This window comes from Amblyomma maculatum, chromosome 1 (assembly GCF_055883805.1).
Source record: "Amblyomma maculatum isolate TAMU_Amacu chromosome 1, ASM5588380v1, whole genome shotgun sequence".
NCBI lineage: Eukaryota > Metazoa > Arthropoda > Arachnida > Ixodida > Ixodidae > Amblyomma > Amblyomma maculatum.
The window spans coordinates 272,635,980-272,650,597 of NC_139344.1; the positions used below are offsets into that span (position 1 = coordinate 272,635,980).

The 14,618-nt window shown below is 42.9% G+C and overlaps 2 protein-coding genes across 3 annotated transcripts in view; one reads left to right on the top strand and one right to left on the bottom strand.

The window, feature by feature from the left end:
• Nucleotides 1–3,990, bottom strand: part of Sec20 (vesicle transport protein Sec20) — a 31,451-nt gene extending 27,461 nt beyond the window's left edge. The window contains exons 1-2 of the mRNA XM_084591267.1: nucleotides 3,697–3,990; nucleotides 3,334–3,426 (exon numbers count right to left, since the gene is read on the bottom strand). Of these exons, the coding sequence (XP_084447393.1) occupies nucleotides 3,334–3,426; nucleotides 3,697–3,810 (207 nt within the window). The 5' untranslated portion in view covers nucleotides 3,811–3,990. The remainder of the gene's footprint in view (nucleotides 1–3,333; nucleotides 3,427–3,696) is intronic.
• A 363-nt stretch (nucleotides 3,991–4,353) lies between these two features.
• LOC146206537 (F-box/WD repeat-containing protein 4) overlaps nucleotides 4,354–14,618 on the top strand; it is a 28,099-nt gene continuing 17,834 nt past the window's right edge. The window contains exons 1-6 of one of the 2 annotated variants that reach the window (XM_084591268.1): nucleotides 4,355–4,774; nucleotides 5,435–5,533; nucleotides 8,376–8,558; nucleotides 8,704–8,842; nucleotides 13,120–13,280; nucleotides 14,185–14,328. In XM_084591268.1, coding sequence (XP_084447394.1) covers nucleotides 4,572–4,774; nucleotides 5,435–5,533; nucleotides 8,376–8,558; nucleotides 8,704–8,842; nucleotides 13,120–13,280; nucleotides 14,185–14,328 — 929 coding nt within the window. In that variant the 5' untranslated portion in view covers nucleotides 4,355–4,571. Of the gene's footprint in view, nucleotides 4,775–5,434; nucleotides 5,534–8,375; nucleotides 8,559–8,703; nucleotides 8,843–13,119; nucleotides 13,281–14,184; nucleotides 14,329–14,618 lie in introns of both variants that reach the window. The other variant, XM_084591269.1, reaches the window with a different exon arrangement.

Below are 14,618 nucleotides of genomic sequence, written 5' to 3' on the forward strand. Positions count from 1 at the left end.
AGAATTCCCCTCAATGTGGCCGCCATGTCACAATACGTCACCACCAGGGGTAAAAACTAGTTTTCCTTGTTTTTTATCTTTGCGCGGTAGCCATTAGACTGCCTCACAGAGTTTCCTTAGGCTCGCACCCATACAGTTCCGTGTACGTGATACCGTGTGGCAGCGCCTTTCAATATTCATGGAGGCCAGAAAAATTTATCACTTTATTTTGCATTCCTCGAGGGAAGAGCGATGAGCTGCATACAAAACAATGGCTCTTTCACGACAAAAAAGACTATTTTGTGAGAGGCACTGTCTGTTTCGAAGTTTTCTGCAGCTGCACGGAGCGTTCGCCAAATTTAAGGAACCAAGTTATTTATGTCTTGTCGCGCTTGCTTTTGTTTCTTTTATGACGAAAATAACTGCGCGACCATTTTCAGAAAATATGATCTCCACGGTGCATCAGGAAGTGGGTTGAGAACAAACTCAGGTGAACTAGCTCGCAATCAGTGCTAGCAAAGCTATACATTTTTGTCGTTCGCAACTCTAATGCCAATCTTAATTAATTTCAAACATAGGATGCATCTTTCTTTCCGACTTCTGTACTATTTTTTGTGGAAGTGACCCTTTTGCGGAATATCTTAGTACATGGCATGCAGTACTGTTATTAATGTCTGCTAATGTTTAATGTTAAGTTGGGTACCAAAAACTCTCATAGTTACATTTGAAAGCTGTCTTGAGCGACGCACATAAATTTGAGTATTTGGCCAGTTACTTCATGTTTAGACAATCGCCATACAAATATACAGACAGGTGCGTCAGATATTGTTTCTTTTTTTTGGCTCTTTGGACTTTGATGCCGCCTACATTTTCTTCACTGATAATTTTCCAGTGCGGAGTACTTGCAGCCTCAAACGCAAGCATAATTATAAAATTTGTTACTTTCATTGCTTGGAAATTGGGAATGAAGTAAAAATCATGTCACGCATAATTATTTCTTCCGGTGGTACACTTAACGCTCCATTTTACTGCTAAGCAATGTTAACCGATAATACTCCAAAACAAAAAAATGTGGAAGAAAGAAGCTGTAACCGAACGCGATCCTAATCTTGTTCTCATATGGGCTGCCGCCGAAGCAACGACAGCCTGCTGCGAAAGCATGCGAAGCTCGCACACATTTGACGCAAGCTCGGAGAGGATCCATGCAAAAAATAATAACTGGACTGCAGCCTGAATTGGATGAGAGCATGTATGTATTATTTCATGCTGAATTTGTAAACATATTTGTGAAAGCTGTGGTTTGTAAATCTGTGTGGAGTTATTATTTTGCCTCTCGTATGCATCACTTGTAAATACCTGCAAGTTTCTTGTAACTACCTACACATTTGTAGATATCTGTACTGGTATCAATATACCTCTATAAAATCCATTACATATGCCCATATCCACATACATAGTTAAATGTTCCAGTGCACCCCCGATGCTTTTTATGACTGAAATTAAAATTTGACTAAAACGTGTTGAAAATGTTCGTGCAATAAGTATTCTCTTACTCTTCGTTTTCACACCTTTTTATTCCTTTATGGGTTCTCGGCATTGTCCTCTAAATGTGCAACAGTGTTTATCGGCACTTTCTTTTCTATTTGAAATTGGGTGTTTTGTATTTATTTTCGCATGATCCATACCTTACGGCCTTCAAGGAAAACCACTATTGTGCCAGTGAAATAAGACGCTGTTTCACCCGAGTCACTTTGCTTGATGAATTATTTGATGAAACAAAAGTGACTTTTTTGGTCATACACTACTTCTGATTAGCCACCGTAGGAGCTTTGGTCCATCCCATTCTTCTACCGTGGTCCATCCTTTTCTTACAGATCGTGAGTTGGGAATGAAACCACGCGATACTAGACGCTTTTGCTTCGTAGATTAGCCAAATAGTATGTCAGAATCGGCGTGTTTACCATTCACACATAGATTCAAACATTTTTTAAATAGCCGTCGGTCCTCATTCATTGCCATCTATCTGATACCCAGGGCCGATGTCAGCATAATTTCCTGCTCTGTTTTATTTTCCATTCCGGATGCTTCAAAGTACCCGAGCACGATGCTGAAGTCCAAACTTTTTTGCCCTTTTGAACGTGTCTTCTTTTTCGCTTCATTTTTGTTGTGAGGGATGCATGCCGCTACAACCCAACGTGACATTTACAAGTTCATTGTAATACTTGTGCATAGTAGTTTTTAAAATAATGCTTTAAAAAGCCAGCCCAACATGTCCCCGTCATTGATTCACGCAAGGAGCCACTCGCGAGCAGGCAGGCTCAGCGGCCGAGGGGGAGCGAAATCTGAAGAGGATCAAGGGACTTTATGTTGCTGCTGATCGCCACCTTTGTTTACAAACTTGACGCTTGTCTATAGCTGGAAATATGTCTGCAGACAGTTTAGCATGCAGTGAGCCCAGAGACTGAACTATGAAGCGTCTACAAATGTGTAGCGTGGTCTTTTGGGCTTGTTGGTACATGATTCCAATACACTATAGCGCAGCAAAAGACGAGGACACAAGAGACGAAACACGAACACCACGAGCGCTTGTTGGAAGTTAGCGCTCGTGGTGTTCGTCTCTCGTCTCATGTCCTCGTCTTTTGCTGCGCTATAGTGTATTACAAATGTGTACATTTTCTGATTCTCATCCTCGTACATTCTTGGTCACAATAATACAGAGCATGCCTCGGCAATAAAAAAAACTTTTGTCACGCATTACCTAGCAAATATTAGGAAGTACCTTCTTTGTGCCATCTTTGTCAAAAGTTTAGAGCCCAGGGGTCTGCTTTTAAGCCGTGTGGTGGTGCTCCTTTTCCCCTTTGGAGAGGGTAGGACGAAAAATATTCTTATCTTCAGCAGATTTGAAACACTAAGAATGCATTACGAGCCAAATGATCTGCCTCAGAAGCAAAACCCCTAAGCTTTAAACTTTTGACGAACACTCTACAAATGTTAGCATATGCCGCTGCTTGTGTATGGGCCCAAATCACCACCATATCTTCTCTACAGAACGCGAGAGAAAATCTCGAACAGAGGCATGTTCCGTAATATTTTGGCCGCACCAGTACATCACTCTTCCCATACCATTTCTCCACTGACGTTCGCTCATCCTACTGCTTCAGCTCGATGCAGATATGTCATATATGTAACAGTGCAGCCTCTCTTTCTATATGCAGCTGGCTTCGATTCCAATACGACAGCACTGCAACTACTATTTCGTCACATGACATCGGAAGAAACAAGAATATAAGCATGGGGCCGTTACCTGCTGGCACAAAAACCAGTAAGGTTTGGAAAGTAATTATTTATGCTCACCTCCAACGTCTTCTTGAATTTTCGCATGCTCTCCCCAGCTTCCAAATTAATGGCGTTGAACTGTTCTCGGCTATCGCAGTCATTTTGGATATCCTAAACAATGGCAAAGAAATGTTTATAGTGATGCAAAATACAGACAGCACATAAAACGAGGAAACTGTACGGCAAAGAAATCAAAGGACCGCTTGATGCAAGAGCAGCTAAATTGAGCGTGTTTCTTCTGTTAAGGTGCTCAGTAAAACTAGATCACAGAGACAAAGTAACATTGGTGCAGTAAAGCGTATGGCTGTCCAAGTATGCGCTTTAACGCTTATCTGTCGCCGTCAAATATTGCGCGACTTTTGGAGAACACAAATGCAACACCTGTACGCAGGACTTCACACGAAGATCTAGCTTGAGGAGCTCCTGAAGCAAGGAAGTTTCGGTATTCGCGCTATTACTAGGATTTCTAACGTTACTTCTCCATAAGCTTGCCATGCTGCGATCTTGACTGGTCCGCTAGAGCCTGCTTGCGGAAACAGCTGGCTGTACCAAGGCACCAAGGCTGCACCGGGCACCGGCTGAGCCAAGGCGGCCAAGGTAGGGCACTGTAGCCAAGGGCCTTCAATCGCTTCGATTACTTCAATCTTGAATGGGTCGTGGACAGCTTTTCTTGATCATCATCATCATCGCAAAACTAAAACTTTAAAAATTAAACACCGCCTGGAACTTTGGTGGCACTCTATCGCATCAAAATAATAATCAAAGTTATTTGTTTTAAAATAAGCAACGCCGCAGGCCGCAGGTACCACAGGCAGTTTTTTTTTTTTCTTGCCTTGGTCGCATGGTAGCGTCATGTAGCGCGCCATCATCAACATCAACGAGTTTGAGAAAAAAAAAAGATAATAATTTGCATTGCTTTAAAATGTTGCAAGAAATAGACCTAGTGTAATTAAAATTATGGGGTAATTGAGGTTTACTATATTAAGTTGGCGTTTATGATTTTTTGAAACTTGGCGCACTTGGACTTCTGTGCACGAGAGGTCGTGGTCGTCCCGACCAGTTCCCGAAGGCTCCTTACGGAGCGAACGCATGCGGAAAATTCGGAGTTTTGAAAATGTAACATTTTTGTGCAACGTATTTTTTTACTGAAGTTATCAGGAAAATGAAAATTACGGGAACATACTTCGAATCAACGTCTCGCACACTAGCTCCATTGGAGTGCTTCTGCGTTCGAACAGTTCGAACGCCGCTCAGAAATGTCTCGCTCGGACGCGATGTTCGTACAGCTACCACCTGATGTACTCTACGTTGTATGCTCCTATTGCGATATAGAGACGTTGGGCCGGCTTAGCTGCGTGTGTAAGCGATTTAACGCTTTTCTGAAGCAAGACTATATCTGGAGCCGAAGGTGCAAGAACATTGTCGCTACGAACCAAAGCGACAGCCGAATGCTCGAGCGGTAAGTCGGAAACTGCGAGGACCCTCTACCGTGTGCGTAATAAGCTCCTCATATTCTTGCTTCGTGTGGCTGTGTAAACTCGCACGTATAAAGCAATGCTGTATAATTTGTTAAAATCGGGCAATGGGCTCGTGATCGTGTGCTGCGGTCAGTGCGTCTGGCTACGTAATTTATGCTTTTAGTGCTGCAGCACTGCTACCCGCATTCTCGCAAAACCCCTATGTCTGAAGCCGATTTGACCTTTCCGAGCCACTTCAGGTGCCTACAGAAACAAGTGTGACAGATACTGCACCTTTCCTTTAAACCAATTATAGGACGCCGGAACGCTGGTTGTGTTCAACTAGGGGTGCGCGATGTACTATGTGCAGCAGCAACGCTAAGGCTTTCTCATTTCTCCGCTGCACATTCTGCAGTTTCGGAACTTTTAGTGCTGCAGCACATATGCAATGTGTGGTCTGGAAGCATGGCCGCCTGATTAATACAGCAAAATAACGTTTAATAATTAAGACACAGCAAACGCAACCCTGTCAAAACACCCTGCTGCTGCACGATATTTCATGATTAACGGAGTTAAACCGTCTGTTTCTTTTTTTTTTTTTTTTGTTTTTTTCACGCTTATTTGTCGCCAAAATAATAATAAATTATTCAAATTACTTCCAGGTCTCGGCATGTGCTTCAGCCAGCAGAGAAATGTTGGCAGTCGATCCTGTGGCAAACTGGCCGTTACAGGGAGAGGGTACTCCTCCAGCACTACACAATGTAAGCTATTTACGCCGATGCAGCTGCTGGATGCTGGTTAGCATAGAGCTCACCCTGGACCATGCTGAAAGCTGCCTTAGCTACAGGTTCTCTTGATGCACCTGTACCTAGATTGCATTTTGCGGTTTAGCACTCTGCTGTCAATTTCAGAGAAATGTGAGCTTTTTTTTCGGGCAGTGCTGGAATCGTTCATTGAACTGGCTCCAAATCTTGGGGTGTGCAGCTCCATCAGTAGCTTTGAACCGCATCAACATAACGTAGTGGGTAGGTTGGTAGTGCATATTGAAACAACAGTTAACAGTGAATAAGAACCAAGGACGAAAAAGAAAAACATTAGGCACTCGTTTGACCCTCCCTTCTTCTGGTCCCTCAAATTTTGCGCTATTACCATTGTTTCACTTAGCTTTAAACCGAGCAAGGTTGAAATTTTGGCGAGCAGTTGACAACTGATATTACAGTGAAACTTCACTAATAGGCTAAGCTGAGTGTATGAAGTTGTATTCTTCGGCAGCAAAGTGAGGTCATCGCTACATGTTGATCGCAGGATGACAGAAACAGGAAAGGTAGTTACAAAAAGACCTCTTAATGCTGCTTATAAACCTGTCTGCAAATTTGCCGACTTCAGGAAATTAATAATTTTTAATTGTCTCTTGCAGAGCAGTGCTCTTAGCACAGGCTGAACAGAATAGTGACCATATTTTATAGCAGAATTTCACACTTATTTTGTTTACGCATTCTGAGGGCATCATACACATTATATGTATTGTTCTAGAGCAGTGATCAGTGTAGATTTAGCAAATATTCTTGATTTTGTGTGTTTCCTGATCTGAAGCATACAAGGCTGGATCTATAACTATCTTAACCCTCTCACGGGCAGTGGGAGCTATTCTTCTCACCTTTTACATATTGGTCGTATACTCGTGGTAAGCAGTTTTTTACTCACAAAAGCGTGTTTCCACTAGTCTCATTCCTGCGTAACTTCAACAAAAAAAAGTTGTAGTCGTGTTGTTCCTTGTAAAAAAAACAAAAATGATTTACAGAGCCAAATGTTATGGCTCCTTCCCAGGCAGTGGGAACCCAGATTTTGTATGTTGGTGCTATGGTTGGTTGCAAGCTCATGATAAGCATTCTACAGCCACAGGTGTGTCTACATGTCCTGCCATTTCTGTAAACCTAAAAAAACAAACCTGAGTTGCATCACCTCGTGCAAAAAAAAAAAAAGCAATATAGAGACCCAAATGCTTTCTCCTCTTCTTGATAGGCAGCGGGATGCATGTTTCATACCTTCTGCGTGTTGGTAGCAGCTCGCGATAAACATTTTTCCTTCACCAGGAGCATATCGGTATCTCAAGTCATCTCTGTGAAACTTGGCAGAAAAAAATGCAGCTGGCCCTCTCATGAGAAAGAATTGATTTACAGTTCCATTTTTTCCCATGCTTTGATTGGCTAATATCAACCTGGCCAGTAGATGTTTTCCTTCATTTGTGGCATCGAACAGACCAGCAGATCTTTTCAACTATGTCGTAAGCAATCTAAAGGCTAAAGCAGATGAGTGCGCTGCACAAGCACAACACGAAACAATTAAGAAAGTATTGCAAGATCAAAAAAACAGCGCGGCTACATGGGACAAACAGAAAGGAGAATAACGGACAAGCGCTTGTCCGTTATTCTCCTTTCTGTTTGTCCCATGTAGCCGCGCTGTTTTTTTGATCTTGCAATGCACCAACTAGCTCAGATTTCCGTTCTTCTTAAGAAAGTATGCATTCTCTACAAGGACAGCTTAAAGTTCGCTGCACTACAAATTGAAAGAAAACTGGCAGTCAGAGTCATCGTATGTCGCCTGCACATCGGACACACATACCTTACACACAGCTTTATTCTCGCAAAATAGAAAAGACCGACATGTGGACTATGTGGAAAAGAGATGACAATAATACACATTTTATGCTCATACAAAAAACTGGACAAGATGAGAAAGAAACACTTCCCACAATTTTTCAATGAACACATTCCTTTTCATCCTTGCCTACTTCTAGGAGATGACTCACTTGTAAATACATCATGTATTGTTTCATTCCTTAAAGAAGCCAAGTTTTTAAATGAGTTATAGATTTTTTAACCAACTTTTAGACCCATCGCACGCATAACAGACTAAACCTCACGCTTGGCACATAATGGCCTTAGTAGCCTATGTGCCATTAAACCCCACTAAACTAAACTAAACTAAGCTTTATTTTAATTTAAATTCATTTCTATACTATCAATTCATGTTCTTTCATAAGGACTTCGGCAAAATGTGGTGAGAATAATACTTTCCGCTTTTCTATTTTCGGGAATAATTGTAGAGAAGAATGGGAAAAGTTCGCTGTCAGCATATGTGACCATGTCTTATGGAAAGATGTTTTGAATGGTTCCCCTGACCCACTTGGAAAAGATACGCCTGTGAATGGTAAAATTTGATGGAAACTGCAGTAAAATTCTACAAACATCATTCAAATCTGTTTGCGTATGTATTTCAGCACATTGATGATAAGATTCCAGTCATTTGCTGCAGTGTAACCATTGTTCTCCCGATCATGAGCCCATTGGATCGAGCCCAGGCAGTGGTGGTGATTTCAGTTGGGGCAAAATGAAAAAGTTTGTATGCTATGTGATAGAAAACATGTTAGAAATTCCTATGTGGTCGAAATGTTAATCTACCGCACTGCTTCGGAACATTATATATCTGGCATGCCACAGATCAGGTCAATTTATTTAATTGTTCTTTGTCACATCACTGTTACTAGGCTGTCATGTCTTGTGAAATAAATTGTAGTCGTTGGTGTCCTTGCTTTTCTTGTAGTTACATTCCGTGGCTCCAACTGGAACGTGATGTGCTGTGGTACAGCAAAGGAGCTGTTATTCTCAAATATAGACGAACGGAAGACGGAGGCTTTGGACAGAGTGCATTGGTGAAGCTTCAGGGTCACGCAGATGACATTGGCCATTTTGTTTGCAAAGATGGGCTGGTAGTCAGCGGAGGGAAGTAAGTAAAGTCTGTGCCGTGCTGGTCCAGCAGCTTCTCTCATTTGCAGACCTTGTACCATGTTGCTAAGTCTCTGATTTCATTAGCAATGTGTGCTTCCATGACTGAAGGAAGGTGTCTTTTTTCATTTTTGCATTTCTTTCAGTGATGGATCTTTGTTCATCTGGAATGCAGCTCAAGGATCGCTTGTACATAATCGTTTGGACTGCGCCGACAAGGCTATCAATAGTGTGGACTATAGCAATACGATTGTAGTGACTGGATCCCAAGATACTACTGTAAAGGTACATTAGGTTTTTTGCTTCTCAAAATACAGAAGTTTAATCTGGTTTCAGAGTTTGGGAATGTTGAGCTGGTCATCCACTTTTAATTTTTTTTGTTTTGGTAGGGAAGGTGTGCCAAAATGTACTTTGTCTTCTCACAGTTGAACCAAAACTCGGCAAAGAATAGCAACATTCTTTCTTTATCTTGTTTTTTTTTTTTTTTTTTTTTGTGTTGATAAATGAAAAATTAGTAGTTATTTTGTACCTGAAATGTAATTGATTAGAAAGAAAAGCACTTGCCACCATTGGGATCTGAGCAAACACCTCATGTTTTGTGTGATGCTCTGCGAAAGAAGTTATGGCAGTTGTCCAACCTTCTACTTTTGAGTGTGTTCATCTTGTGTGTAGCCTAACCATAGTTCATCAGCTCTGCCTTTTTTTTTACCTATGGCATCAACACTGCCAGAAGTGTGGTTCTTGGTAAATTATTGGGCAGACTGGGTAAGGACATAAGGGGCTCAAAGTCAAAAGTGACAGAAACCCGTCTGGCCAGGATGGAAAAGGACAAAAAATAAACAGTTTATGCCGTTTATTATTTTTAAATATGGGGCTCATTATGATGTACATCTGAACAAAGGACTCTGGCGATACCAAGAAGAGCCTAGAGTAATGTTGGGTGTTAATCTACAGGCCTTTGCCAAAAATGTACAGACCACCAATTTTGCCTTTGGGCCATTGAGCAAGATACAGGAGCGCCGACTCCGCTGTTAGGAAGAGTGACATTTTTTTACACCGAAGAAAGCTTTGTGGCGATTCCGATAGATAGCACTCGGATTTACCACTGGTGCTAGTGAAGTGTTCCTCCTCTGCTCTGGTGATTCAGTGGTGCCGCTGCGTCTGTCATCTGCTTCATGTCGCTTGCATATATCTCTGGCAAATGTGTTCATCATTTGCATAGTCGAACTGCACTGGCGTGTCGTCCCTTGCCTGCGTCACTGCTAGTATATAACCCTCACAATCGCATTTTTTGTTAGCTTCATACAGCTTACTTGCCGCACCTGGCTCCTTCATATATGCGCAGGTTCCCAGCAGACAATACGTTTCACGGCTCTTGTCTTTTCTCTTGCACTCTATGTAGAGCCATCTGTGAGTGTTATGTACGGTATTATGATTACAAAAAACTGCCTGGTTTTTCTTTTCCTTTGCGATACCATAATTCACAGCCAACGACAAAAAACATATAACTCGTTGCGTGGTTCGTCGTCTGCATGTCCCTATCGATTCATTCTTATGGACGCATGCAACCGGTACAAAAAATGTCACGGGCGGAGCTTAATCTGAAACTTTTGGTTTGGTTTGTGGGGTTTAACGTCCCAAAGCGACTCAGGCTATGAGAGACGCCGTAGTGGAGGACTCCGGAAATTTCGACCACCTGGGGTTCTTTAACGTGCACTGACATCGCACAGCACACGGGCGCCTTGCTTTTCGCCTTCATCGAAAAGCGGCCGCCGAGGCCGGGATTCGATCCCGCATCCTTGGGAACAGTAGTCGAGCGCCGTAACCACTGCGCCACCCCGGCGGGGATCTGAAACTTTTGTCATAAAAAAAATTGTTTGGCGTACACACAACGACCACGACTCCACTTGTGCATTTTGCGGCTAGCAGACGATGCACAAAGCTACCACTCCATCTGCTCTCCACCCATTGTTTGCGGCGCTCGCACGGTCGCCTGGATCGAGCGCAAGGGCATTTCGTTTCGCGGCACTGTCGAGAGATGGCGCACCAATTTGTCTCTTTCTGCAAGGAGGATAGGGAGAAGAAGAAAGCGTGACCAAAGCCGCGGCAGCGAGGAAAGGGGAGTGGAGGGCGAGTGCACGGCAAAGCTGAGCGCCAGACGCAGGGTCAGTGTTGTAAGCAAAATCGGCCTATGTCGAATGCATTGCAGCGTGCCAGAGTCTGCGCTCCTCTCTTATCTTACTTCGTGCTTTGGGCCATGTAATGAGTCTTGAAAGCATTTTGAAAGTGAGGTTCAGAAAGTGGCCGTCAAATATATGCATTATATAGAGGAAATACTACTGAGTATGCATGCCACGTACAAGTCCTCAAAAGCGAGCTGATGATTTGTTATATTTTAAAATTTCTCACTTCTGCGACTTACGGCAACCCATAGTGCCAGGCATTCACTCGAATTCCTGTGCATTGCATAGTTGTGCGTAGGCGGTGTGAGCTGCAGCAGGGTGCTTTCATTGGTTTGCCAGCGCCTCAGCGAAGAAGGCGGGTGCCCACCTGGTCTGGCTGGATACTTGGTGCCTGACCATTTCCGCTCTCTACTCTGCTGTCTGCATTTAAAGCAGTGAAAAAAAAAACAAATGTAAACCAAGCCGGGTTGATTGGTGATGCTTATGTGGGCAGAGCCCAGTAAATGTCCGTAATCTTTGTTTTTCTCACTTGGCCTTGTGTGTAAGTTGAGAGGGAAAATGTGGAAGCAATTTTCTGTCGCTTTTAGTTCTGCTGCTAGATCGAAAATGTTTGCTGGGAGGTGATAGGAAGTTCAATATCTATCAGTATTTGATAATGTGTAAACTTACAATTTTTTGTTTTGACCTGTAAACATTGTAGCACTACACACAGCAACGGCAGAGAAAGAGGGGACACGCACAGTGCTAACTTCCAGCAACTTTATTTTTGAATGCAATAGAGGTTTGGTGTACCAGATTCCTGTCTTGTGGTAACAGTATGTAGGGCAAACCAATTGATGTTTAAATGATTGCTTTTGAGAGCACAAGCGTAACAATGTAAAGAACAAAAACTATCTAGATGAATCGGTCGTAGTATGTTATGCTTAAAGGGCCACTCACTGTCCAGGGTATGACTTTTTAAGCAAAGGAGCCCAATGCTTCGATCAGGTACCAGGTGGAAAATGCTACAGCGATACGCGTACCGCAAAACAGCAAAAATACAAATCAAAGCTCTCTCATCCTCCCCTTCAAGAAACCAGCTTCCCCATTCTCTACGAGCCGCTCGGCTGACGTCAGAACACAATGACATCCATTGGTCTGTCTCACTGACAGGTGAAGGGTGGGCGTACACGACTAATTGTGTGCGCTGCTCGCTGCGCGCTTTTCTTTGCCACGGCTAGACTGAATGATGCAATGAATGTAGCGGCGCGCGCTCCCTCACCCGTTTCATTCTCGCGCACGCAGAGTGCCACACCCCACCTTCCACCAAACGCAGAGGAGGAAGGGGAATTTGGCTTGCGGAGGCTAGACGACCGGGCAGAAGAGTGAAAAACCTCTTCGAGGAAACGGGAGGAGAGAAACACGACAGAATCGGGTGATTGCGGTGGCTGTAACTCCATTATTAGTTGATCTTTTCAAAAACATTTTTTTGACCTTACGTTATGAGGGCGAAGCCTCACAGTCACTGGGAACAAAATATTTTTGACCAGAGGGTGGTCAGTGGCCCTTTAAAGGTCTATCAGTATCGACAACTTTTCTTACCTTTCCAGGTCCTTTTTCAGTGCCCCTTCAAATGGGTTATAATGATTCATCTGGCCCCGAAAAATTCGAACATTGGCAGAACAGAATGAATCTCACTGCATACATCAGAAACAGAATCAATGGCCTGTGTATATTTGATGAGAAGCTGTGATTATGACTTGACATGCCTAATTACTTATGGTTTGCTAATAGTAGTTGAATTATGAGTCAATTTTTTAGTTTTGCCTGAGGTAAAAGTTTGAGGGCTTTGCAGCCAGCTTACATTGCCAAGAATATTTGCTGTTGTCACAGACCTTTCTTCTAGTTAGTCTCTGCTTCTACACGTTGCTTGGTTCCCATGATAATTGCAAGAGGAATGCTAAACTTGTGTGTTCAAACTTGACCATTGCATGTGGTGTCATCATATTTGCACTTTAAATTTTATGAATGGCTCGTTTGTCTACTACTTTTGGAGTTGACTGTGCCGCCACTATGTTGCTGCACTGCCATGTTGAGAAACCTGCTTCATTTGAACAAAAGGCACGTACAATTGAAACTAACTTTTTGTGGCTGTGACCACTGGTCACAAAAGTCAGCAACCGTCGATTTGAATTGTAGTTCTCCATTTTACCTGCACATTTAAATACTTCTGCAGATGCGTAATTAGTACATTATAGTGATTAGCATTTCTTATGAAGCCGTTTGTTACCACTGTCTTAATTGGATGGTTCGGATCTGGAAGTTATGTTGAGTGGCATGCAAATGCATTTCACAGAGGCTCAGCTCTTGACACAGTTTGTTTATGCTGCCCATGTGCAGGTGTGGAGGCTGAATGCAGATTCATCATCAACTCTGCGTTACACTATCCCCATCGACGATCGTGTGTGGTCAGTGGCATTGCTGGAGTCGAATGGGATTCTGCTCACTGGTTCAGCAGGCTGTAATGGGGTCGCACCGCTACAGGCTTTTGACTTGAGCACGCAAGTTTTTTTATCTTTCTTATTGGTCTGTTTCAGTATTGTCTGGTCAAGAGACAGAACCATTCAGTGTAGTATGGAAAATTCTGTGTACGAGCTTTGTCAGAAATTGACGCTGCATGCGCTCTAATGTCTTTCCTTATGTCGAGCTCACTTGAAAAACTCATCTTGGCTCACAAAGGGAGATAAATGTATAAAAGACGGCAGTTTCAGTACATAAGTGTTGCTCGCATCCCACTGACATTTGCTAACAAGGTATTTCTTGGGCCGTTATTCATTTAAAAATAATGGGGTTCAGCAAGATTTTGCTATATGTGCAATTGCTTTTTGAAAGTGGGGTGACCACTCTTTATACCAGCCTCCCCCCCCCCCCCCCCCCCCCTCCCCCCTCTTCTCCTTTAACTTATACCCACCTGTTTCAAAATGCTCCAGAGTTAAAAAATTTAGGCAGTCTGAATAAGCCTAGAATGGACCTTATTGTATTTACAAAACAATTTTCATTCCATGGTGGCTTGCTTTTGCTAAAACATTGTGATTAGAAGGACCTGAATGCACTGAATCAAATGCATATTTACAACCTTGATAAATGGAAGGTATAATGCATAAGCATGACACTTGCTATGCTTACGCTCTCTCTCTCTCTCTCATGCATCTTTCATGAAGTACACTGAACATATTAATTGCTGCCGGTGGTGACATATGGTAAACTTTGTGCAGGTAATTTTATGTTGTATGGTATTTTTTGATTAAGAACGGCCACTTCTCACCCCTTTCAGGTGCCCTTTTACTTTCATCAACTCACTTACGGCTCTCTGGGAGGACCACAGTTCAGAGTTGTTGCTGAAAGTAGCGCAGCTGTTTGTGAATACAAGCTCACTTCTATTTATGTTTTCTGTGTGTTGTATAGGGGAGCTCTAATTACCAGCCTGGGGACAAGTTATCGCAACGGTGCTGGTGTGCTGCATGTCTACCCTGAGACACCAGTAGAGCTGCTGTCCTGTGGATACGACACATTCGTCCGTCTTTGGGACTTGCGGTGCCCAACCAGATGGTGATTTTACATTTTACTCTGTTCAGGCTGAAATTTGGGCACCAGCATAGCTGCATGTGAACTACATGTCAGGTTCACCAAGGTACTTAAATGGACTAGTTCACTAACCTTGTAGTTGCAGGCTAGAATAGAATCTTTGTCAACTTTGTATCTAACATTGTGAAAGGCTGGCGGTCATGAGCACTCATGCATGACATCCAATTTTACAGTTGCATAATATCGAAAGGTGTGTTGTTGCTTCGGTGCTATTCCATAATGACAGAGATATACTGAAAGTACTGATGATGTTT